Here is a 25,004-nt window from a genome sequence, read left to right as displayed (position 1 = left end):
AACAGTGATCACTAGCATAATTTATATCTGAACTTGAGAAATTTCCATTTGTTTATCAATGGGTAATTCACATTAATCATTACAGAAATATTATCTTCTATTTGAACTTCAACAGTAAGATGCAGTTCTTACTTTTAATTGAACAAGGATCCACTCTCCTAACATTGGTATATTTTAAACTATAAAATGATACATAAATTTATAAAAATATTTTAATTATTGGGTTTTATTCCTAAAATTAATTAAAACTTCCATATAAAAATATATTTGCCTCAAGTTTTGGAAAGTGATTTGAAAAATCAAGAGATACAGGAGTTAGTATTTAGATGTGATTTCTGTATCACATAAATGTATTGACATATAAACAGAAGAAGAAACAATAAAGATTTCTCAATTAGTATTGAGATCCATAATTTGAAGAGAATAAGCTAATAATTTTCTGATCTCTTAATGAACTGAGGAATTCAGAACATTCCTTTTTACAGGAATTAGCAGAAGTAGGAGGCAAAAGATGGCAGTAGTGAGTCGTTCCAAGATCTAACACTATACATGATCTTTTTACTTTAATTTTTCAATATTACCTATTTGTGCATTTAATAATATCTTAAGTTACAAGTTATTTTAAAATAATAAAAACCACAAATGTCCCAATGGAATCAGGCACAGAATAAAATAAATCAAAGTAGTCAAGGGCATAACTGATTTCCTTAAATACCCACCTCACCCTCCCTCTGAAGAAGTCTATAGGGACTATCTATGGGTTATTTCCAAAGATCACAATTAAAAAATCAGGTGTATGATTGCTCATCTCAAAAACTGACTCTAAAAAACTTCGGTAAACAATTTTCTTAACTTAGATCTATATAGGCATAAAAGATATAGACTGTCTGCATAGTATCTACGCATCTACTTCAAATTTAGTCCAAAGTGTAACTGATATGTGACCCCCCACCCTCCGCAAATGACTTCTTGAGTTAAAAGATGCAAAGAGGAGTGTAGATTTAAAAAAAATCTGACTAAAGCTAAGGTGGGAACAGAGAGCATCCTTTAAAAAGTAATGTGGCCTAATGGATACAGTGCTGCTAATTCGTCTTGTACCAAGTACTCCACAGTAATTGAACTGCCTTTCTGACAACTAAAGTAACAAATATAGTTCAACATGTGCTGAAAAATGGCCCTGCAGTGTCTTCCCTCACAGGAGTCGGGGCTGTTTCAATATGGAGAACTACTTTGGGAGGCGAGACCAAGCCAGTACATACAGGTCCAGCCTGGGGGGAGGAGGATTAAAAATAAACATTTGCACTGCTGACAAAAGTCCCTGGTGTAATTTGCTGCTCCTTGCTTTTACCTATTTAACCTGTCTCAAAGTTTCCTCATTTGCTCTTAAAGTTATATTTTAACTTACTTCAAAGTATAATAAAGAATAGCCCTGAATAAATATTCACGTCATGTGCCTTTGTTGGACAATGTCTTCTGACACAAGAGAAGTACTTTGTTGCCAAGACTCATCAGCGCCCAACTCCCTCTGATAACAATTTCCTGCATTCTGTCTGCTTATCTGGGTCTCAGAAACCAGCTCTGGGGAGGGATGGAGTGGAGAGATCACAACCCCAGACAGTCTTGTCTCTACAGGATCAGGGATAGTGAGCTGTGACCTAATTTGGGGGCCACTTGTCCTGGCCCCTGGGCAGGCTGTGCTCTGCCTGGGTGAAGGGGCGGGTGAAGGCCCACAGGACTTCCTTGGCACATGGCATGGGTCCTGTTTCCTAAGGAGACGTTCACTGTTCACTACAGTGATTGTACTTGCTGTATTTCTCAGCAGGAGAGGCATGGATGGAGTCAATGAGCTGTCAAACCATTTCTCCAGATTGGAGAAAACCAATCTGAAAATTAAGAACGCAGTCCAGGGCATATAGAAAGACTATGGGAAAAGAACAGGCGAGGGTTTCCATTTTAGCTCGGAGAGGGGAATGGGGAGGAGGAGGAAGAGAAAGGGGCAGAGGTGCGGAAGTAGAAAGAAGGACGAGTGGGAGCAGCAGCAGGAGGAGAGCCCTGTCCTTGCAATGTATCCCAGGTCCAGACTAGACGAGGGTCTTTCTTGCAGAAAGTTTACATCCACTCCAGATTCAAAACCAGAGGGATTTTGTTTAGGGAGAAAGTCTTTCCATCTGTGAAAAGCATGTTTGATCTAAGCACTGGAGGTGACTGTAAGATTGGACGGGCACTGTGGGGAAGACTGTGTGGATGCACGTCCTGCTTTCTTTGCTCTAGAACCATAGGATTGGAGAGCATCCTCTCCACCCAGCAGCATGCACATTCACAACGTATTCTAGAACCCCTCCGCCCTTGTCCCTTTGTTTGCAGGCTGACAGTTGCCCCCCCCCCCCCCCACAGTAAACAGTCAGCATCTGCCAAGGAAATGAGGGAACTGGCCCTTCGAGAACCGGTCCCAGGCCTTCCCCGTGTCCCTTCCAGCTCTAGTCGGGCTCCCCAGCATCCTCCCATGTCGGGACCAGGGCGTGCGTTCCCAAGGATGCTCGGCCCTCTCCCAGCCCGCGTCCTCCTCCCCTCTCTCCTGCTGCTGCCGCTGCTGCCTCGAAAACCAGGAGAAGTGGAATGCGCACGGAGAAGCCTCGCGCTCTCGCGGTGGCACTGGGCATGCTCGGTGCCCAGGGCAGGTTTGGGCGGCGGGGCGGACGCTTCCTCAGTCGCCGGGCGCCCGAGCCGGCCGCCGAGGCATAGGTGGAGGTTGAGGCTGCCGCGCGCCGCGGGAGGAGCCTCGCCCTCGGCGGCGGCGGCGGCGGCGGCACAGGTGGCGCGGGCCGCGCGCTGGGCGCAGCTCGGGAGCGCTCGGCGCCGGGCGCCGCGGCGGCTGCAGGCTCGCGCCCGTGGCGGCAGCCGGCCGAGCGGAGCGGCGGGTGCGGCGGCGGCGGCAGCTCTCCCAGCCCGGCCGGCGGCCGCGGTGCCCGGAGCCCAGAGGAGCCTCGAGGAGCCCCGAGGAGCGCCGAGGAGCCCCGAGTCCGCGGAGCGCGCGGAGCCGGGCAGGGGGCGCTGCGCTCGCCGCGCTCGGAGGGGCCGCCGGGCCGGGCGCCGCGCACTCGCGTCGGGAGCCGCCTCTCCCCCGCGGCGCTCGCCCCGGCTCCCCGCCAGCATCCCTTGTCCCGCGGCAGCGCTCAGACAACAAAAGCGGACGATGCTGCAGTTGGGCAAGGTCAGGACCTTGCCCTGAAGCCGGGCGGCGGCGCGCACGCCTTTCCCCGGACTGAGGAGCTGTCGCTCGTGGCGGGTGCATGTTCGCGAGGAAGAAATCGGGCGCCGCGCCGTTCGGTGAGTTGCCGGCGCCGGGCTGCTGGGGCCAGGCGCGTCCTTCCCCGCGTCGTCCTCCTCCTCCTCGCCGCCGGTTGGGGTTGGTCCTGGGCTCCGACTGGCGGCGGTGGCGGCTGCGTGGTCCTGCCCGCCGGGGGAGGACCGCGATCGCTCCGGGTCCCCTCTCGGAAGACGGCTCTGCTGGGAAGGGGGGCCCGGGTTAGTGCCTTTCTTTGGCGCGTTTACCAAGTGGCTTCTCGGCGTGCTCCCCCTCCCTGCCATCCGTCTCCCCTGGAGGAGGCGTATATAGGGCAACACCAACAATACTGCTCCCTACCACCGTCCACAACATACACGCTGCATATATGACGTCCCTAATATAGAGAAGAGGACGGGGTGGGGGCGGGGAGGACTTCCCTCCAGTCTTTTGCCCTTATGTTCAATGTCATTATGATGTTTGGCTAGAACAAAATGGAAATACTTAGTCATATGCATCCATGGCCGTGCCTTCGGTCTCCCGCCGCTTGCCAGCCCCACAGCCCCCCTGGGTCTATATTTAGCGGCTTCCAAGCGAGCATTTTCCGCCCGATTCACCGGTTTCGGGGGGCTTCTGCGTCCTGACAATAGATAGCGAGGTTCTGGAAGGCGCCACCTGAAACCCAGGTTTGGAGAGCTCTGACTGCGTGCGGGAGACTGCGATGCGATATTTGGGTGACCGGTAATTAATGGCCGAGAGGAGAGCTGCTGCTTCCTTTTGCAGACCTTCCTCTTCCTCTGGTGTGTAATGTGTTTCCATCGATTGCTGCTCAGCTGCTTGGAGCCACTATCGTTCAGAATTAAGTCGTTAGACGTGGTGCAGCCTCCCTGGTCTGCATGGTAGGAACACAGTCTCAGGGATTGTTGGCGTGTGTGTGTGTGTGTGTGTGTGTGTGTGTGTGTGTGTGTGTTTCCCACAAAGAACAGTTACTTCCCAAACGCCTAAAGTTGTGTTTCGCAGTAAATGTGGGGGCAGTGAAGGGTGTGGGAGAAGAGAAAAAGGGAAGCAGGTCGTGGTGCCAAGGTGTTTCCCCCCCTTGTGTGCCTCCGCTGCACGATCTGATTTGCTTTGGCTCTGAAAGGTGGCAGTCACATGCATGCCTAATGTTATCAAGTAGATATGTTGGTTTAAGAAGAGGGGTCTGCTGGACACGGAGTACTGGGCCTGACAGGCATAGGTGATCACTTTGAGGAACTATGTGACCAGTATTCTAGACGCTGGGCATTTTCTGCAGGGACTTCCGTGGAGACAGGGAGGTGCTGAAACTCCCTAAGAGTTACCTCATTGTGCATCCCTCCAGTCGCAGCTTGGGCTGCTGCTGGTAGTTCAGTTCGTCTCTTTGCTGTTACTAATTCACCTGCAGGACCAAAAGGTTTTGGAGCTGCACCACTTCTAAAAATCCCATGAAGTGTTTAATACGACCATGATCGAGTTACAGGGATGAAATTGCATGATTCTGAGGGCTCGCTCTAGAAGTGTGACAGATAGGGGTGGGGGCATCCTCAAATACGGACTCGCTGCTTTAAACCGCTGTAAAATCTCTTTGCCACACGCAGAATCCATTTTCCCTGTTTTGGGGAGAATGTTAAGTGGCATCCGTACTGGTCTGTGGGTTACAAGATCTGAGGGCTTGAATGGAGATGGTTGCATTTGGAGTCAGATGTTGAAATCTTGGAGTCCTGTAGTCATACAGCTCACACGTCTCAGCATTGCAGAAAGATTAGGCAGGTTTGTACAGCGTGAGTTAAGTGGATAGAGTGATTAGGTTTACCAATGTTGCGTTAGTTTCACCTCTGCCCACTCGAGAACTTTACAGGAGCACTTTGAACATGCTGTTTTGCTCATTGCGTTGCTTTAATATAAAATTTCTTTCAAAAACAAGCAGTATGTGAAGTAGATGTTCATTTTTCTCCTTTTGAGTCCGAGGTTACGGTAAATATTGTTCTGTGCCTATGTGTGCAGACAGAGAGCAGCTGAGAGGCATGGGAAAAACTACATGTACTGTATACGTGAGTTTTATGGTATGTTATGGATTGAAAGTGAGAGTACCCGATTGAATGGCAATTGTAGTAGCTACATGAGGTTGTTGCTTTAATGAAATTGTCAGAGCCTTGTGGAATGAAGTTATTTAATTTGGTGTATGTTTGTGTAGTCGTATAACCTAATCATTATAGATGTCACTAATGTTTTCATTGTAATAAAAGTCATGCACTGTCAAATTGCAGTATTTCCATCAACCTCACATCTTTCACAGTAGAATACAAGCCAATTCCTTCTCCCAGTGAAACAATTCATCAGAGAGAAAAATGAAATTCAAATGATATTAGTTTGAAAATGCAGTTCATATTTTTGTTACATAATTTCTAAGGGTAATGTCACTATAATAATGACCTTTAAAATGAAAAAAAGAAGTAATAATATTCTCAAATATAACATTACTTTTGACATATAATTGAATACACAGTGCTTTTCCTGAAAATGTTATAGAACTCGCTAGTCACTGTTGTCTTTTGGGTAGTATGCATGCATGTGGAAGAAAAGAGTTCTCCAGAGTAATTTCATGAGGTTGTCCTTATGTAAGAAACATTAAACTTACATTTAAAGTAATTTGTAGTAGTTTGTCCATAAAGCCAGGTATACTTTGTATGAACTAATGCATCCGGTTGTAATCAGCCAGTTGAACTAAAATGGGAACTCTTGCGAAGTGCTCTTTGATTTTTCTGATGATTAACCATAAGAAGATAAGGAGCACCCATTTATGCTTGTTTCTCTGTGAACATTATTTTCACTATTTTAGTAGGGAATTAGTGATGCTAGTATCACTCTTTCTAAAAAGTTTCAATTTTAAAAAAATAAAGATTGGTTGAGAGTCCTTTCACTTGAACACTGTAATTCAGAGGATACAAAGATACCTAGAGAAAACAGGCAGATCCCTTTAAATCCTGTACTTCAGTAGATGGTTTGGTACAATGGGTCTTTGCTGGCTGATTTACAAGTCAAAGTCCTCCCTTGGTTTCCATGATGGGTCTCATCATCCATAATGTGAAGGTGTCCTCAGGGCTAGATACTCTAATGGCTTTGTGATACCTGGTGTGTGGATGTGGGAGAAAAGTTAATTTGAGTAGGAAGAGTTCATGATACTTGTTGCTGGCTTCAAGTTTATCTGATTATGTGCCAAAGCAACAGCTTTTATATTAATGTAAAATATTAAACATGTCATAGATAAATAGTTTCTATCACATTGTCTGCCAATCTAGCTTACTGATTAAATAAACTGCCTGGTTGGGTTTAATGAATCCAATTATATTCACAAACAGTACTTTCAACACAGGAAACTCACAAGAAGTATTTTATCACACTGTGCTTTTAGTCCATTAAAAATGTTAAGACTGATAACAAAAATATGCAGTTATGACACCTCTAGTTGTTTATCTTTTGATCACATAGCAGTTAAGTGTAATTTCAAGCTCTGTATCATGGTTAATTGATTTGTAGGAAACGTCCTAGCCATATTAGGATATTGAAGTTATACTCTGTATCAACTAGTTTTTGACAAATTGGAAAAAATGGCTAAGTAAGTGAAACAGTGCTTTTTAGAAGCTTCCTATGTGAGACAAATATTCACCTGTATCCCTTGGCGAGATTTTTAAAAAGTTATCTGTAAAAAAAAAATTACATATATCAAAATTTATTATTCCATTAATTGTAATTTTAAGTCACAGATATATTTCTAGAGAAAAGTTGAGCTCTGCTTTACAATGAATATATATAATATTGTAATATATATTAAAATATTGGAATATATATAAGTGTAATGCTGGTTGGGATTCTGCTTCAGGTAGGTGCCGAGATGTGGAGAGAGCAATGGCTTTGGATGGATGGATCCTAGCTCAGTCTCTTCTTAGCTCAGCCCTTGGCCATTTATGTGATACTCAGATTTTAGCTCAGTATTATTAGCTATAAAATGGGTACAATAAGACAAAAGATAGGTTTTGGGATAACGTAAGTGAGTATATAAGGAACTTGTAAATTATAAACATTTGTAGAAACACAAGAGATCTATATACACATATTAAGATGGATACTACGCTTCATTTATGTATTATAAAAATATGTTCTATAGGCCACCACTCTGTAACAAAGGCTATTAAATGGATATATTCTCACCCTACCCCTATTTTAATATTATTTCATTATGTATATTTGCATATAAAATATGTCAAATGTTCTACTCTGCAACGTAACAGTCCTTTATGTATATCCTATTTAAGCTAAAAGAGAAGTAAATGATATGTCCCAGCATCATTATTGAAAAAGATTCCAACCTAATCGTCAGAAATGGCAGAGCTTTGATATTCTTTTGTGTTTTCAACCCTCATCCAGGGATATGTTCCCATTGATTTTAGGGAGAGAGGAAGAGTGAGAGAGGGAAACGTAGATGGGTCGCCTCTCGCACGCGCCCGGACTAGGGATCAAACCCGTAACCTTGGTATGTGCCCTGATTGGGACCAGAACCCACGACCTTTTAGTCTGTGGGTCTATGCACCAGCCAACTGAGTCACCCAACCAGGGCAGAACTTTGATAGTGATTAAGATAAAATTTTCTACAATAATTAATATTGTACAAAGGATATTATAGACAATTTAATAAGCATCACTCTTGGTTGAGGTCAGATGTTAAATATCTGCTCTGCTTAGAACCACAGAGCATGAGTTCCATCATAATATCATTGTGACAAAGAAAAGAAACTATTTGTTTACCTAATAACTAGGAGGCCCACAGCATCCCATTCCACTCCACTCCACCTCCTGTTAAACTCAAGTTCTTAAGAAAATAAAGTGTGTGCATTGGTACCTTTTTGAAATAAGTGGTCATTTTCACATATCATTTCACTCGTAGCAGCTTCAGTGAAATACTCAACTCCTCTGGGCTCTACCAGCTCCTGCGAGGTAGAGCTCTGATCTTCAGCAACGTGATTTTATGATAATAATAACGCTTGGGTCTACCTTAGAATTTGCTGTAGACTGTGACCTGTGGAACAGTTGATAATTTATCTTCAGTGAGAAAAACATTTTGACAATGAATTTGGTTATTTATATTCAAATTTATGTGTCGTTGTAGGAACTGCCAATTATAAGTTACCAGAGTAAAATACATGCTATAATAAAATACCTTTCTGTTTTTTTGGATGAAATAGGCAGGTGAGCCAATTATGTTTGACTAAAAGAAAATGTAAGTTTCAAAATTTCTACAAGTTTTGAGTGATACAGAACAGATTAGTAAATGGGTTGTTTGGTTTATAGTGTTGGATTACAGCAATAGTTAATTCTGTCATTAAAATTAGTATATTTGTTCTTTATAGGTAAGGGTGGAATTTTTCTTATTAATAACAGTTTTGTCTAATGTGGTTATCACAACTGTCCTTAGAAATTCGATCAAGTATATATGTATTAATAAACATGCATTTAGTAACAGGATTTATATAATTTATTCTTTTGGTTTAGGAGCCTCTTTGTAATCTTATGCTTAGTGTAATCTTTTCTCATTTGAATATGCAACAACATAAACCACAGAAAGATATATATTTACCTTAAATTATAAAATGAACAGAAATGCGGATTGTTTGGTATTTTTAAGGACCTCAATAAATATCACCCCCACTAACCCTTCCAGGTTTTGAGGAAGTTGGAATATTGGAAGAAAAAAATATAAAGGAGTGGCCATCAGAGGTGAAATGTTAGTTTTGATTAGATGTAGTTTGGTATGATGCCAAAGGACATCCCCAGGACACCGTGGCCCCCCCTCCCCCCCGCCACGCAATATACACACACAGGGACAGAGCTGCTTCTGAGCCCTAGAGCCCAAGCTTTGCTCTCTCTAGGCAGAGAGACCTCCAGAGGAAGAGGAGCCAGCCTGGTCCCCTTATTCTTCAGAGGCAGGGAACGTGGAGGGCTGGGGAAGGCCAGAAGTATTTCGTTCAGTAAGTTCCCTTCCCCTGGAAGGAAGCATCCCAAGTAGGGAAGAAATGTTCCTCAGTGACATGGTGTACAAAGAATTCTAGTTGTGGACCTTGGGATATGATAGCTTTCACAGTATTTTGCTTAGTACTTGAGCTTTTTAAATATTTCATGCTATTTTGACACTATATCAGGAATTATCAGGGGAGTGTCTAATGCCCTGGCTGATTTATAGAGAGTATGGTCCATGAAATTCAACTGATTTATGTATTGCCAGCTTTATAATAACTCACTCTCAGTATTTCTTCCTTACTGCCCATGCTAGAGTTTGACTGCCAGTAATTGGATGGCTTTGGAAGTGGTGAGAATTAGGCATAAAAAGGACAAAGTCAAAATCTGACTTCCCAAACCATATATAAATGATGATCCATGCAAGCACTTTTCTCCCTCAGTGTTGATAATTAGAGTTTGGCTGTCTTTTAACATTTTAACTTTTAATAGGAGCAATCATGGATACCGTCAATAAAGAAGAAAGAATTGAATTTCCAAATAGACATGATGTTTTATTTGACTCCGAGCATGGCTACTCAACCAAAAAAAAGCTCACTTCTTAAAATAAATTTTATTCTTCTCTCTCAAATATTTTATTTGGACTTTCAAACATTAGAGTAACATAGCAGTTATTACCTTCAATAACACAGAATAATTTAATTTCCAGGAAGAGCAACTTCTTTGGAAGCAAACCGTCTCCCAAATATAAAAGAGCCAAAATTCAGTCTCTCGTCTCTAACGCAGTCCTTACTGGTGCTGAGCATGCTTCTGTTTTGGAGTCCCTGGATGAGGGAAGCGGTGGGGAGTCCTCCAGAAAGGCACACAGGTGTAATGGGCTGTCTCAGAGACTAGAAATCATGTCACATTTACCCAGGACCTGAGGTGGTGCAGGAAGTCGGGGGCACGTATTATGTGGATGAGATTATCTGGCTTGAGTTGAGTTGGAAAGAATAATGTGAAATCCGTAGTACTAGTAGGTGCATGGATATATCAGGGCACCTCTATCCAAAGAAGTGTTATGCAGCTATGAATTATCTTTTCAAATAATAATTATAGGGGAAGTATTTATGGTACTGAAGGTTAAGAAGAAAGTCAAGGCTAAATACTGTATTGAATATGATACCCAGAATACATACCCACACACGTATCCACACAAACACTAGAGCATAGCATTTATGGCAGGGTGTCAAGTGTTTTGTTCCTTTTAGATGATATTTTAATCAAATATATCATAGTTTGATATCTATTGCTCAGGAAAAAAGCGTATCTTTAAATTTTTGAAAATAATGTATATTTGCTTTGGGATAAATTTCATTAATTAGCTGGGTGTCTACATGGAGTGCATCTTCTGCATACTCTAATCAGGCCTATACCTAGATTTTCTTTTTTTAAATTTGAGACTTATTGAGTAAATTTAGCAAGCTGATGGCTTCTTGAGAACTCTATGGCACTTGAGTGAACTATTCTTTTTTAAAAAAAATTCTCACTCGATATTTTTCCATTGGTTTTAGAGAGAGTGGAAGAGAGAGGGAAAGATGAGAGAAATATCGATGTGAAAGAAACACATCAATTGGTTGCCGCCTGCACACGCCCTGACCAAGGCCCAGGCCAGGGAGGAGCCTGCAACCAAGGCATGTGTCCTTGACCGGAATCGAACCCAGGACCCTGCGGATTGCAGGCTGACGCTCTATCCACTGAGCCAAACCGGCTAGGGCAGTGAACTATTCTTTTTCAAAAAAAATGTGTGTGTGTTTTTTTCTGATTTCAGAAAGAATGCATGCTCATTAAAAATGTGAAAATATAACCCAGCCAGTGTTGCTCAGTGGTTGAGCATTGACCCATCGATTCCAAGTCAGGGCACATGCCCAGGTTGTGGGCTCCATCCTCAGTAGAAGGTAGACAACCGATTCAGGAGGCAGCCAACCTATTTGATGTTTCTCTCTCATCAGTGTTTCTATCTTGCTCTCTCTCTCCCTTCCTCTCTCTAAAATCAATGAAAACATTTAAAAAAATTTTTGAAAATATAGAAATGATAAAAAGAAGTTAAAGTTTATGCATAAACTCAAGTTCCAGAAATGACTATTTTTTATCAGAAATGCTAACCCTTAGACATTTTTTTATTTAAAAGACTTATCATTCTGTTTTGTTACTTTTTAACATGTAAGAGGACTTTCAGTTGCTATTCATTTTTAGTGTTTGGGTTTTATACTTTTTGTAACATCATTTACTTAAATAACTTGCTATTTTGGGGTATTTTCTGGCAGTATATATATGATGCTGTCATTGAAACTAAATAGTTTTCATCAGGTTATTTCTGCAGATTAATTCCAAGAACTCTGTTTTCAAGCCTGCAACCCTGGCATGTGCCCTGACAGGAAATAGAACTGGAGACCTTTTGGTGTATTGTACAACACCCAATTGACTGAGATGCAGAGTCCCGGGCTATTTTTTTTTTTTTTGTATGAGTTGGAGTCAAAGATTTCCTTGTCTGTAAAACTAAATCTCTGACCTCTGTTACTAAATGGTTATAAAATATCCCGTAGTTGTAAAGATATGCCATTGGATGTTGTCCATAGGAAGAATTCTCCTTTATTCATCATTGGAAGTAATTCCTGTTAACTCTTTATACCACTTCAAAAATTGTCATACCAAATAGCTCAAAAAACGGTTCCTCTGTGTTTTTGTCCCTTTTGCACAGATATTTGCTGTTTAAAGGGGGAGTAGAACGGAGCCCTGTTGTTCCTCAGAGATTGAAGTCTGCACAAATGTCCCCAGAATATTATTTTCTCCCCTGGTGGGCTGCTGAGTCTGGCACCTGGAAGGCTTTGTCAGAACAGTTTTAGAAGCATGAACTGTAGCTGGCTTCCATTTTCCGAGCATGTTTCCTTAAATACTTTGAACAGAATTTCAGAGAATTCTGATCACTCTAACTAGAGCCTGTCAATAGAAAGAAATCATGTGTAAGTCATGAAAAACAAACTTTAATTTGGTTCTTGTTCTCAAAACCTTTGAAGGAAGTGCAGAAGGGAAGTTGCTATCCCTCATTGTGTTTCCTAATGAGTAGCTAAGTGCGAGCCATTCAAGAGGAGATGCTACTCATGCTTATAGCAGTTTCAGATATGGGTCTTTTTTTCTTATACACCTAAAATCTTCTTTTTGTGGCTGAGGGCAGATTGCATGATACATTGTAGAGTGAGTCCACAGTTCTTGAGCAGTTGAGCAGATTCATGGGTGCCCTTAGCTTGTCCATGTGAAACCAAGGAAAGAACAGAGTGTGAGAGGAGAGCAGCAGGAGGATGGCTGGGGAGGTTGACACTTGCTTGGGTGACGAGTGACGGGTGACATCCCTTCTTCCTTGGCAAGTACAGCCTGTGGGCACAGAAGACTGTGTTCTGCTGACTCTGATAGAGGGGGTGGGAGTTTGGTTAACACCTAGTGAAAAGTGTGGACGTTTGAAGTAAGAAGAGGCAAGTAGCTTGAATTAGTTTTGGCAACAAAATTTTTTTAATGGGCTGGTCGATTGCTCATTGATTAATCCATTCACTCAATTAGTTGTGCTGATGATAAGTTTTGAAGAAGCACTAAGTTATAAACAGTAGCAAACAGCGTGCTACTCCAGAGCTAGAAAATCTGTCCCCATCCGAGTAGTTTAGCCATTTCCTCTGGCTGAAGGGTAGTGAGCTACTTCTGTTCTTTCCAAACTAGGATTTCAAATGCAGGTGGCTAGTTCCCATCACAGGTCGGTCGTTCTTTCTTTTCTTCTATGTGTCAGCTCTATTAAAATGAAGTAATTGCTACTAGAACTCGAGCTCTTGTAGTACTCTACACAAACACTTTACACAGTGTAATATATGTGGCTTCTTCCTGGTGGCCTGATAGATTATGCATTTCACAGGGGTGCAGTTATGCCTACAGAATGGCAGGTGACACACAGCCGCAACTGGGGGAGCAGGGTGACAGCTGATCAGGTGCTGCCTGGCATTGAAAAGGGTGTGGGAGGAAATATAAGCAAAGTGATTCTTTTGAGTTTTATGGCATGCTAGTTGTTGCAAGTGTTTTCCCATATGTTATCTTCTGAAAGTAAGGCTCAGAATTTTGAAAACAGCATAACAGATTTTTGAACCCAGAGTAGCATTTGTCATGTTCGGTTATTCTGAGAAGCTCCTTAGTTGATATTCACCTGAGTTTAAAAACACATGCTATTTCTCACAGTTAATCATCCTTCTAGCTTAATTGGCAGGTCCAGGATTTGGTGGCTAGGTGCGTTTTTCAGTCCTGACCCAAAGTTGATGCTCTTAAATGCAGCTACTTTCACAGTTGCTGTCAATGTCCTCTATGCTTACACCACTATATTTGGTGCCCGTGGACTTTCCTTCTTTTTACTTTTTGGACGGAATTGCTTGGTGGTCCATAAGGGAAAATTCTATTACTTAGATAGATGCTCATATACTATTGGAGTAATTTCAGTTTTTCTGCTGAATAGTTTTAGTATAAGTAGAACATTATTACCTATATGTTTCTTGCTAAGGTATCTTTGATGATAGATATCGCTGGTTATTTGGCAAAAGGTAGGGTTGCTTCCACATCCAGGAGGCATTGAGAAGGGCAGTCAAGGCAGGTGGGTTATCCCTGTATATGCACATGGTCATCAACACTTTGCATGTGGAAAAGTTTGCCGTCATCCTCAAGAAGCTAAGCTGCATGTTAATCTAAATATAGTATGAGGTTTCAGGTGTTGCAATGTGCAGATGTGTGATGTTATACAGAATATAATGTCAGAAGAATTTATGAAGCTGTTTGTGGATCACCAGAAGAAGATGATAGAACATTTTGACAGCAGGTCTATAGACTGCTCTGTAGCACTGAGTGAATGATTAAGTACCATGCTGTATGGCATCAATACTACCTCATTCCAAAGGTGAAAATATGCCATGTTCCCCTCAGTCACAGAAGTTAGGAAAATGTTCACTGGCTTGTCTGTTGTGATGGTGCAACCTGACTATGGAAGGAAATGAAAACACTCTAAGGGATGGTTTTAGTTCAGGCTGCCATCACTGAATACCAGGACTGGGTGGCTCAGAAACAGATACTGTTTCTCACAGTTCTGGAGGCTGGGAAGTCCAAGGTCAAGGTGCCTGCTCATTCGGTTCCTGGTGAGAGCCATCTTCCTGGCTTGCAGACAGCTGCCCTCTTTTTATGTCCTCGTCCAGCATTTCCTTGGTGTGTGTCTGTCTGTCTGTCTCTCTCTTCCTCTTATAAGACCACCAGTTCCCTCATGAAGGCCTCATCTCCTGACATGATCTAATGCTAATTCTCTCCACAGGCCCATCTTCTCTTTGAAGGTTGGTCATTAAAATTAATTTAAAATTCATCCTATACGGATGTAGCACAAATAGGAACTCACAAATATTAATACGTATCTGGCTTCTAAGTGGATGCCCAGGCAGGATAAAATTTTAATATAGAATAATCATTGAATCATATAACAGAATATGTTGAAATGGGAAGATGGAAGACAATCTATGGTTGCTTGAATGTCAGAGATCAGTGTGATTGGTTAATAAGCTAGTGTGTTTCCATGTACAGATGGAATAGGATGCTTCTCCCTATCAGGCTGGTTGTTGCATGATTTCCTGGTGTCCTCAAGTGTAGCAGGCTATTTTCAAAGGCCTATTGTCTCATATTAAATGAAATACAAATATGCCAGCAATTGTGCTGCTGGAGGATATTAAGCTTACTTTTAGAATAAAAAATAGACCTGTACAACGTTTTGTGTTTTCATAGAACAGTAATTATCATCGTAAAGAAAAATAGTGGGCTATAAAATAAAGGGAATGTTGATTTAAATGATAACTTCCCAGACTTTTTTAAAAAAAATCAAGACATACATCATCTTAAGAGAAAGTATTGGTATTAAGGGAAATTTGTGAAAAATATTATATATAATTATTGGTATTATTAAGGAAAAATATTATATATAATTATCAGGAGTGGATTTATTTTCTCAAGATGAATTTATATTACATTTCCCATTATATTTAAATTGAAGATGACATTTATGATTTGGAATATTGCCAACTGAAAGAAACGCTAATTATTTGAAATGAATACAAAATGATCCAAATGTCACACTTGACATAAGACCTTGAATGATATATGTTGAAAATTTTGTTATTTGTTTTATAAGGAGTAAATATTAGTGTCAGGGATATGGGATTTTTTAATGGCTACATAAAAAAATATCAGACAATTTATGTGATTTCAATAGTGGTATTTTAGTAATTACATGTTTACTGTTATTTCATCTCATACAAGAAATAGTTAATATTATCAGGAAAAGAAGTATCTTGCTTATATAAACTTCCATATCTCAGATTTGGATGCTGCTATCATAAAAATACCCCCCCCCCCCATTCTTTTGATTTAAATTAGCTATGCCTTTAGTCAAATGCAGGAAATTCTTGCAGTTATTGAACTAATATCATTAGGTTGGGGAGGCTCCTCTTACATAACAGGAGTATTTTAAATAGGTTCCTTTGGTTCTTAATTTATTGCCACTTACTCAAGCAACAATGTGGATTAAGTTGTTTCTTGGAGCACTGTGTTGGCTACATATTTTGGCATTTTTAACTCTGAATCTGTCTGTAAATCATGTCTTAAAATCACTGACATTGATTAGTGTTGGAGAGCAGTTTGGGGATTTGTCACTGAAAGTGTGTCATCTGTGTGCATGCCCAGATGCTGGTAACCCCATGAGCTCGGTGGAAGGTGGCATTCTGGCCCCTTCTCACAATACTCAACCGCACTGTTGTCATTCAGCATGATGTCTAATAACTTCAGCTTTTGTCTCTAACTCTTATGCAAAGAAGGAAATGGGAACTTTCACACCCGATTGTTTATCAAGGGTAGTACATGCTTCGAAAAGCCTTTTATTTACAAGTCATTTTGGGAAATTGAAAAACACAGACCCAGGTCTAACATAGCTGTGTTGTTGAGAGTGTTGGTTGGGAACCATTTGAAATTGCTAACATGCAACTGCCTTTGACCTACAAAAATGGCAATCTAAACTTAATCACTAATCTCATTAATTGAGCTAATTAATAATTGCAAAATTACATTTATACTTTCCCCCTGATATTCACCAGTTAGTGGGTTAATAACAAATAAGAGATTCAAATTCTTTTGTGTTTCCAGTACTATGGGACATGTGCCAACTCCTGGGTCATGGGGGAAATCATTGATTGGATTAAGGTTGGCAAGTCTGGAAAGAATTAACTTACATCCCTGAGACACTTAAAGAACTGTCAGCTGGTATGTTGGCCCTGGGCAGCAGGATGCAGGCTGTTACTCTGTCATAGGTTAGCCGTGGTCGGCAAACTGCTGCTCGCGAGCCACATGCAGCTCTTTGGCCCCTTGAGTGTGGCTCTTCCTAAGCCTTAGGAGTACCCTAATTAAGTTAATAACAATGTACCTACCTATATAGTTTAAGTTTGAAAAATTTGGCTCTCAAAGGAAATTTCAATCATTGTACTGTTGATATTTGGCTCTGTTGACTAATGAGTTTGCCGACCAAGTAGGACACTACTCTGCTTATCTACATCAGTGATGATCTTTCCTGTTTTCTTGGCCTACCTCTAGGCTTGTAACTTTGGTCTTTAAGCTGCACAGAATTCATTTAAAGGACAAATAAATGTAATGTTCTAATATTTTCACGAAACTCCTTTTTTCCAACTTTAAAGTGTCATATGATTGTTCTAAATGATGCCAGAGCCCATATTTGAATGTCATTCATTTATATGATTGAAGCTCCCAAGTCTTGTTCAGACATTTACTTTAGGCTAGATGTGCCGGTAATACTACATTGGGGTTATTAAAATATACCTTAGTTTCCCAGAATATAAGGAAGCAATTAATAAAAAGTGTCAATTAGAAAATCTGGTTTATACCCTTGATATTATGTGTTGAAAATGGCAGTTGATGTTTGTGACTTCCTCCTAAAAACCTGTAGCCCATTCAGTTATGAGAAAAACATCAGGCAAATCCTAAATAAGAGACCTCTAGGACTGATCAGCACTCTGCAGAACTCCCAAGGGCATGAAAAATAAGGAAAGTCAGAAAAGGCCACTCAGAGGGAGTCCCAAGAGACTTGAGGGCTACATGTGATTTGGCCTGGAGGGGGGGGATCCTGGAACAGGATAAGGACTTAAGGAAAAATTAAGTAAATATGAAAACAGTATGGCCTTTAGTTAATAATAATATGTTGCTACTGGTTCATTAATTGTAACAAATGTGTTATACTAATATAAAGTGTTTATAATAAGGTAAATTGGGTGTGGAGTATATGGGAATTCTCTGTATCCTTTTTGCAACTTTTCTGTAAACCTAAAACTATCCTAAAAGATAAAGGTTATTTTTTAAATTTAATTTTCAGCTCTAGAAGTTTTTGAAACATATGTTTAAAGTTTTCAAAGATCTCAGTAAAGGAGAGGACATTTAAGTTTGATTTTAATAAGCTCGAACTGTCATTAAATTGATTTGTTAATTAATAAATAGCAGGTAAGCAGTAACTATCTTTTTTTATCATTCATCTCCTGGATTTATGATTAGGGTGAGGAAAGGGAGAATCATTTCTCAAAATTACAAAAAAGCAGTAAGAAAGAAAACCTACTCCATTTTGTCTGATGATAGCTTATTATCTTAAGATATGGATACATTTACAAAATTTCTCACTTAATGCATTTTGTTTAATATGTGGCTTTTAGAGAAGTAAAGGACATTTTCATCATCTGCTTTGAAAATATTTTAACAAGTAAATGGGAGTCTTTACCTTCTTCAATTTACAAAACCAATAAATGCAATTGATTTTTATTTTATGAATCATCTTAGTGATAACTCTAACGCCTAGCCACTAGCCAGCTTACACAAGCCGTGCTATCCCCAGGTTACAAGATTTAGCAAATGAAAATATAGGACACATAGTTAAATTCAAATGGCAGATAAGCAATAGTTGTTTTTATTTTTTCAGTGTAAGTAGGTCACGATTCAATTCCCGGTTCAGGTACATGCCCGGGTTGTGGGCTCATCCCCAGTGTGCAGTGTGTAAGAGGCAGCCAATCAATAATTCTCTCTCATCATTGATGCTTTTATCTCTCTCTTCCTCTCTCTTTCTCTAGGAAATCAGTAAAAATAATATAAAGTAATAATAACAGTAATATTTGATGAGCCTTTATTGTATGTCATAGACACACCTTACTTGTAGTAGAAGGTCTTCTTGATTTATTAATTCTTCAACATCACTATTCTTAAATGCTACTTTCTTGCACTTAGCCTCCTAGTCTTAATCTCAGCCCAAAGTGAACTCTTACAGAAATTTTATTCTGTATTCACTATGGAGTATTTCATATATTACCTTTTATATTAATCATATGCTAATTTGTCAGACTGTGACCTTGAAGAGAAAATCTGTCATAATTCTCTAGATAAGTCATATGAATGCACATAATACCTTAATTACATATTTTGCGATTGAACCAGGAGATTGTATATACACTAAGATAAGCTAGGTTATGCTGCTTTAACAAATAGACCCCAAATTTCAGCAGTTATTGCATTTCCATTGCTATGATCTTGCCTTTTCCATCTTAAGCCCTTCCTTGATTTCATTGTCCCTAGCTTTCATAAATGTACTCTCAACATGAAAATTAAAAGGGGTGGACATTGGTACATCCTCAGTATGCGTTGGTGGAAGGTGGAAATGGAGGCTTAGATGATACCAGTCACTGAGGGCCCAGGCTAATGTCTCCTGCATCTTAGTACATTCTTCTGTGATCATTGAGGTAGAGAAAGGGAAGGGGAAAGTTAGGTCATCTGTCACTCAGTCCTATCCAAGAAGCAGAGTGAATTATGAGCATATGTCCATGCTCAACTTCAGAGGGAGAGGGAAGCCCAATCCTACAGTATGTCTAGAGCAGTGGTCGGCAAACCGCAGCTCGTGAGCCACACGCAGCTCTTTGGCCCCTTGAGTGTGGCTCTTCCACAAAATACCATGTGCGGGCGCACACGTACAGTGCGAAGTTGACTTAAAACTTTAAGTTAAGTTTATTAAGTTAATTTTAGGGAACGTTGTGGAGTGAAAGAAGATGTAGTGTTGAGGATTGAGAAAGGTATGTTGAGATAGTTTGGGCATATAGAGAGGATGAACGAAAGGAGAGAGATGAAACAAGTATATAAGACGAGTGTGGATGGGAGAGTTGGAAGGGGTTGACCTCAGCGAACGTACCTCAATCAGATTGAGGATGTTTTTAGCAAAGGCCAGATTATGAGTACCCTAATTAAGTTAATAACAATGTACCTACCTATATAGTTTAAGTTTAAAAAATGTGGCTCTCAAAAGAAATTTCAGCCGTTGTACTGTTGATATTTGGCTCTGTTGACTAATGAGTTTGCCGACCACTGGGCTAGAGAATGGGGAGAATGGGATACTGGTGAACAGCCCTAAGCACATCAGAGAAAAAATTGTTGGTGGAACCTTTGAATGCGAGTTGGGCAGCTCACAGTGAACTTTAACTTTATGGGTTAGCCTTTGTGAGCCTACAGTTTTTATGAGTAAACAAAACTTGCTTCAGAATTCTTGTACATAAAAAAACAACAGGATTTTGTATAAACATAGGAAGAAATGAATAGTAGCATCTCATTAATGGCACAGAATAAAGTGTGCATCATGATCAGAAACAAATATCCTGATAACATGCTCAACTAAAATGGTTGCACACTCCAAAGTCATCTTGCTGGTTTTAGATATTTCCATGAAAATTAACTTTACTAGTAATGCTGTTCCCAGATGTGAAGAGAAGATCAAATTTTCCCATACTAACACACACATGCATATGCATGCGCATATAGCGTTGTTTAAATAAACTTGAAGACCTGATTGCATTTCATTTTGGTGGAAGCATTGCATCCTATCCAGAGACACTTGCCAATTTTAAACTTCTTTCTTTCTCATCTCAGTCATTTCCTTGTTCTTCTTGACCTGGTTGCTAACACCTCCAGGACCTCAGGAGCTAGGATGTTGTGGTCAGATCAGGCTGCTCCACTTGGCATTCTCCTCTCCATCCCCCTCCATGTGGGCACCGTCTCCATGGAAACCGCAGGCTGCTCTGCAGGCAGCTCGGTTGCGCCAGGCGGCTGGTGCTGGCAGAGGCAATCAAAGAGTGAGAAGGCCTTGAAGAGCCCTGGAAAAAGCTTCCAGTGTAATTGCTGAGACAGAAATGAAAAATGTTATTAATTTGAGACATCCATGCTAGTGATGAAACTCCCTGAAGGCCGCATCTCTCCTTGCACCTTGCAGAGATGGTCCTCCCACATCCACGTGCTGCCTGCTCCCCAGGGCCCCTGTTTTCTCCTGGGTTCTGAGGAAATTTTGGGAGGCAGCATGGAGGTTGGGCAGGAGACAGTCTCAGTGCCAGGCAGCTGCTGACATGAGGGAACCTGCCATGGCTCTTAGGAAATAATATCTGGGAAAAAAAACATAGACACCAAATGTTGTGGTTAGTCATTCTTAAGCTGCAAACTTCAGCTCAGGGTCTGGAAATAACTCCCAGTCACTTTTGCAGGTGCACAAGCTTTAGAAGAGTTTTCTGATATGATTATACACAGTTTGAGATTTGAGTGATAGAACACTGCCAAACACTTGCTTCCCCTGCATTCTCTGAGCATTGTCCTACCCTGAGATGGGAATAAGCAGAAGTACAAATGCTGTTTCTCAGGAGCCTCTGAACCCTGCCTAACTTGGACCTGACCTCCTCTCGGGGGAGCTCATCCTGGAGACAAGTGAGCGAACTTTTACAATAAATGGCACATCTTGCTGAGGAGAGAGAGCAAAGAAGACAGGGAAGAAATTCTTTAGGGAACAGAAATTAGAAAAAAAGCGCAGTGTTTATAATAGAATGTTTTATAACTCTGTTATACCATGTTTGTTCATACACACTAATGTAGTTTTTTAAAAATTGAATTTATTGGGTGACATTGGTTCACAAAACCATAAAGGTTGAAAGTGTATAACTCAATAAAACATCATCCACACACTGCATCATGCACCCATTGCCCCAAGCAAAGTCTATTTTTCTCCCCATCTTCCCCCACTAATGTAGTTTTTCAAGTATAAAATGAAAAACAATTCAGAAAAGATATAATCGCAACTCTGAGCATGTTTTTTATTGCTTCCAAAATTTCTGTTTCTTTTGTGTCCCTCCCTCTTAGTGTGTATGAAATTAAGTTATTCCGTAAAGCTCCTTTAAAAGAAGCAAGCTTGAATAGAAAGCCTCTGCATGTCTTTTCTTATATACAAGACGTATTGATTTGATTCTGCCATACAAAAAGTCTAACAATTTTGCACGCTGCTCTTTGGTGCTTACATATTTTTGTTGTTAGGTGGATTTATATATAGTTCATAGAATTTGATGTTTATAATTTGAAATTGTATTTTTTCTTTCCCTTGTACTATAGCACTTCTTCCCAAGTTAAATAAACGTTAGCCCTTCACATTTTGATTCTCTCATGTCTTTCTAATATAATGTGATTATGATGATAATTATTCTTATTGAAAGTGAGGAATGTTCCTTCAAACTTATTTTCCAGCTGTGGATTGGGCAGTAATATGAAATACAAACTTCTCATTCTAGATACCATAAGCATTGGGGAATGTTTCCAAGCATATGCAATTATTAGTAATACTGAGAGTTCAAAATTACTTCCTTATATTTTGAAAATTGCTTTTTTTTCAAATTGAATATGGATTATTTCTTTCTTGCTTGATTTATAAGGATAGTTTAAATTACTTTCAGAAGTTAACTTTGAAACATCATAATCAATTATAGAAAGTGATTATAACTGAATAGCAATTAAAACAGCAAATGGCAAAACTCAAAGAATGAATCTAGTATAGTATATAGAGACTAATATTTAGCATTTCATTTATATATTGGAAAAGAATAATAATTGATTATTAATAATTGATGTGTCCATCTCAATAAATTAGAAAAAATGGGCACTGAAGTAAAATGAATAGAAGCAGATAAAAAACAGCTATTACAAATATGCATCTAAAGTCAGTCCTAAGAATCCAAGCATGATTTAGTGATAGGAATTTGTTTTCTCAGTCCCAGATGACTGCAGCTTTTCCAGCAGAAGAAATTTAATGTAGGGTATTGGTTATATAGCTGAGAGAAAAGCTGAGAATTCAAACAAGAGCAGAGAAGTAACTCAAGAACAACAAGGAATTATGTGGCCCCCACATGTCAGTAGTGCCAAGATTGAGAAATGATGGCCTCGAGAATCCTAGCTCTGGATTTTCCAGTGGGAGAGGCCCATCCAGCAGGATACAGAGCCATGGAGAGGGTGCAGCAGCTGGCAGAGGCTGTGGAGGTGAGGGGAAGGGTGGGTAATACTCTGCAGTCTCCTCCTACTCAGCCTTCAGCCTACTCTCAGGGCCTCTCATTGGCTCAAGTCAGCAGGAAGCTTGGTGCTAGAAAACTGCCTGCAAGGCAACCCCATGATATAGGACAGAGCTGGGAAGGTAGAGGGTGGACCTGAGGACACCATTATGGACCAGCCAGCAGTTACTGTAATTGCTTCATGTAACAAATGAGGGAAAGAAATAAATGGTCATTTCAATCAGTGTTTTAAAAGTTTCAATAAATTTCAATACTAGGTCATAATTAATAATTCTTAGTAAACTAGGAATTAAAGAGATTATTCTTAACCTAAGTAATACTGAATATATAGGTTTATAGTGTTATTTTAATCATGAAAACAAAAGAAGAGGTGTTCTCACCACTTTGTCCTCAGCCAGCACAATAAGACAAGAAAAGACAGAAGAAACAATGAATTGGAAAAAGCAAAATGTTTAAAAATATTAGATAGCATGAATGTTTACATATAAATCCTGAAGGAATTTTAGAATTAACTATCAAAACTATAAAGAGAATTCAGCATGTTTTCTGGATCAAATATCAGTATGTTCAATATGGCTTATTTCTTTCATGCCTAATGTATAGTGACAATTCATTACTTTAAAAGTTAACTTAGAGACTTGATAACTAACTTTAGAGAATGTTTATAATTCAAGGTCAACTAAAATGGTAAAAGAGAAAAGCAAAACAGTGTTAGGTTTAAATACTTGTTTCAATCCATAGCATTATTAAATGCTTACAAATACATGGTATGTTTTTAAGATAATCTTTTATCCAAATCACAATCTTAGGCTGTTTCTCTCAGCTTCATATTATATGTAAAGTTAGCTTATTATTTTGCTTAAATATTTATATGACTTTAATATGTATGTGTGTATTGAGAGTCAGTTGAAGGAATGTGATTAAATTAATTTTAGTTCTATGATTGCGTTAAACTTGTACACTTTTAGAAATAGAATTCTCTGTGAAATGCATTTGTGACCCAGGTCACCTTGTTGAAAGATTATATATTACAATCTAATAAATATATGTATGTTTGTATATATATGTATAGATATATATTTACATATATATAATCATAAACATGACATAGTTTTTCTATTTTTTCAAGAGAATAGAGCTGGCCATTCAGCTCTGCCAGAAATTAAAGAGATGCCATATTTTTAGTCCCATCCAATCTTTCTTAATTGTTTTAGAATGGAGAGGTGACTTATATGCAATACGTTTATTTTTAAGTTTATGATTAGATGGAAAACTCATAGAGAGTCAATGAAATAGCCTTGTGACCTAATTCACTTTGAAAGATAAAAATATAGCGGTTTGTGAGAAGAAACCTTAGCTTTCTCAGGATATGTCTCTGTCCACGCCCTGGTTGTGGGAGCAGGTGCACCGTCGTTCACTGTCTGCTGGCTGCCTTGTTTGATTGGGAAAGATGGTCATGGGTTAGAGTAACTGTCTCCATGTTAAAGTGTCAATTCAGGTCATTTCAGGCAGTATCACGATAATCATAAATTTTTAAATATCTGTGCACAAGTGTGCTCTGCCTCACACATTATAAACTTTTTAGAACTACCTTTTACTTTTTATGTCATTGCATAGGAGTTCTGTACAGATGGGCAAGAGACCATTGAATAACTACTGAGGAATGAATAGGTTTCTGCAGAACATATCTAGAAATTATCAAATCAAATCATACTACTTCTTTTCCCATCTCCTCTAAAAAATGTTTAATCATCTCTTCTTCCCAATAATAAACCAGGAAAATTTCCTACCGCTTTGACTTTTATTCTTATTTCACCTCAAGTCTCATAAGTTGTGAATACTTGTTTCATTTTAAATTACTCAGACATTAAAAACATCACAAGGAAGAACAAAGTGTTCCATGGAGATCATTCAGACACACAAGTTGAGCCTCTAGAGCAGCGGTTCTCAACCTGTGGGTCGCGACCCCTTTGGCAGTCGAAGATCCTTTCACAGGGGTCGCCTAAGACCATCCTGCATATCAGATATTTACATTACGATTCATAACAGTAGCAACATTACAGTTATGAAGTAGCAATGAAAATAATTTTATGGTTGGGTCACAACATGAGGAACTGTATTTAAAGGGCCAGAAGGTTGAGAACCACTGCTCCAGAGGGTACCAGAAAGTCTGTCTTTGGTACAGTTTATGAGAACTT

At 39.8% G+C, this 25,004-nt stretch overlaps 1 protein-coding gene across 5 annotated transcripts in view; it reads left to right on the top strand.

Moving 5' to 3' along the window:
* Positions 1-2,909: 2,909 nt before the first annotated feature.
* Positions 2,910-25,004, top strand: part of CTNND2 (catenin delta 2) — a 760,996-nt gene continuing 738,901 nt past the window's right edge. For 2 of the 5 annotated variants that reach the window (XM_070411900.1, XM_070411901.1), the window contains exon 1: positions 2,952-3,327. In XM_070411900.1, coding sequence (XP_070268001.1) covers positions 3,291-3,327 — 37 coding nt within the window. In that variant the 5' untranslated portion in view covers positions 2,952-3,290. Of the gene's footprint in view, positions 3,328-25,004 lie in introns of all 5 variants that reach the window. The other 3 variants (XM_070411906.1, XM_070411899.1, XM_070411902.1) reach the window with 3 other exon arrangements.

The sequence above is a fragment of the Myotis yumanensis genome, unplaced genomic scaffold (assembly GCF_028538775.1).
Source record: "Myotis yumanensis isolate MYYU_CA2020_CCGP unplaced genomic scaffold, mMyoYum1.0.hap1 SCAF_4, whole genome shotgun sequence".
Classification (NCBI taxonomy): domain Eukaryota; kingdom Metazoa; phylum Chordata; class Mammalia; order Chiroptera; family Vespertilionidae; genus Myotis; species Myotis yumanensis.
The sequence above is the reverse complement of the archived record's forward strand: the minus strand, read 5'-3'. Positions and strand labels throughout refer to the sequence as shown.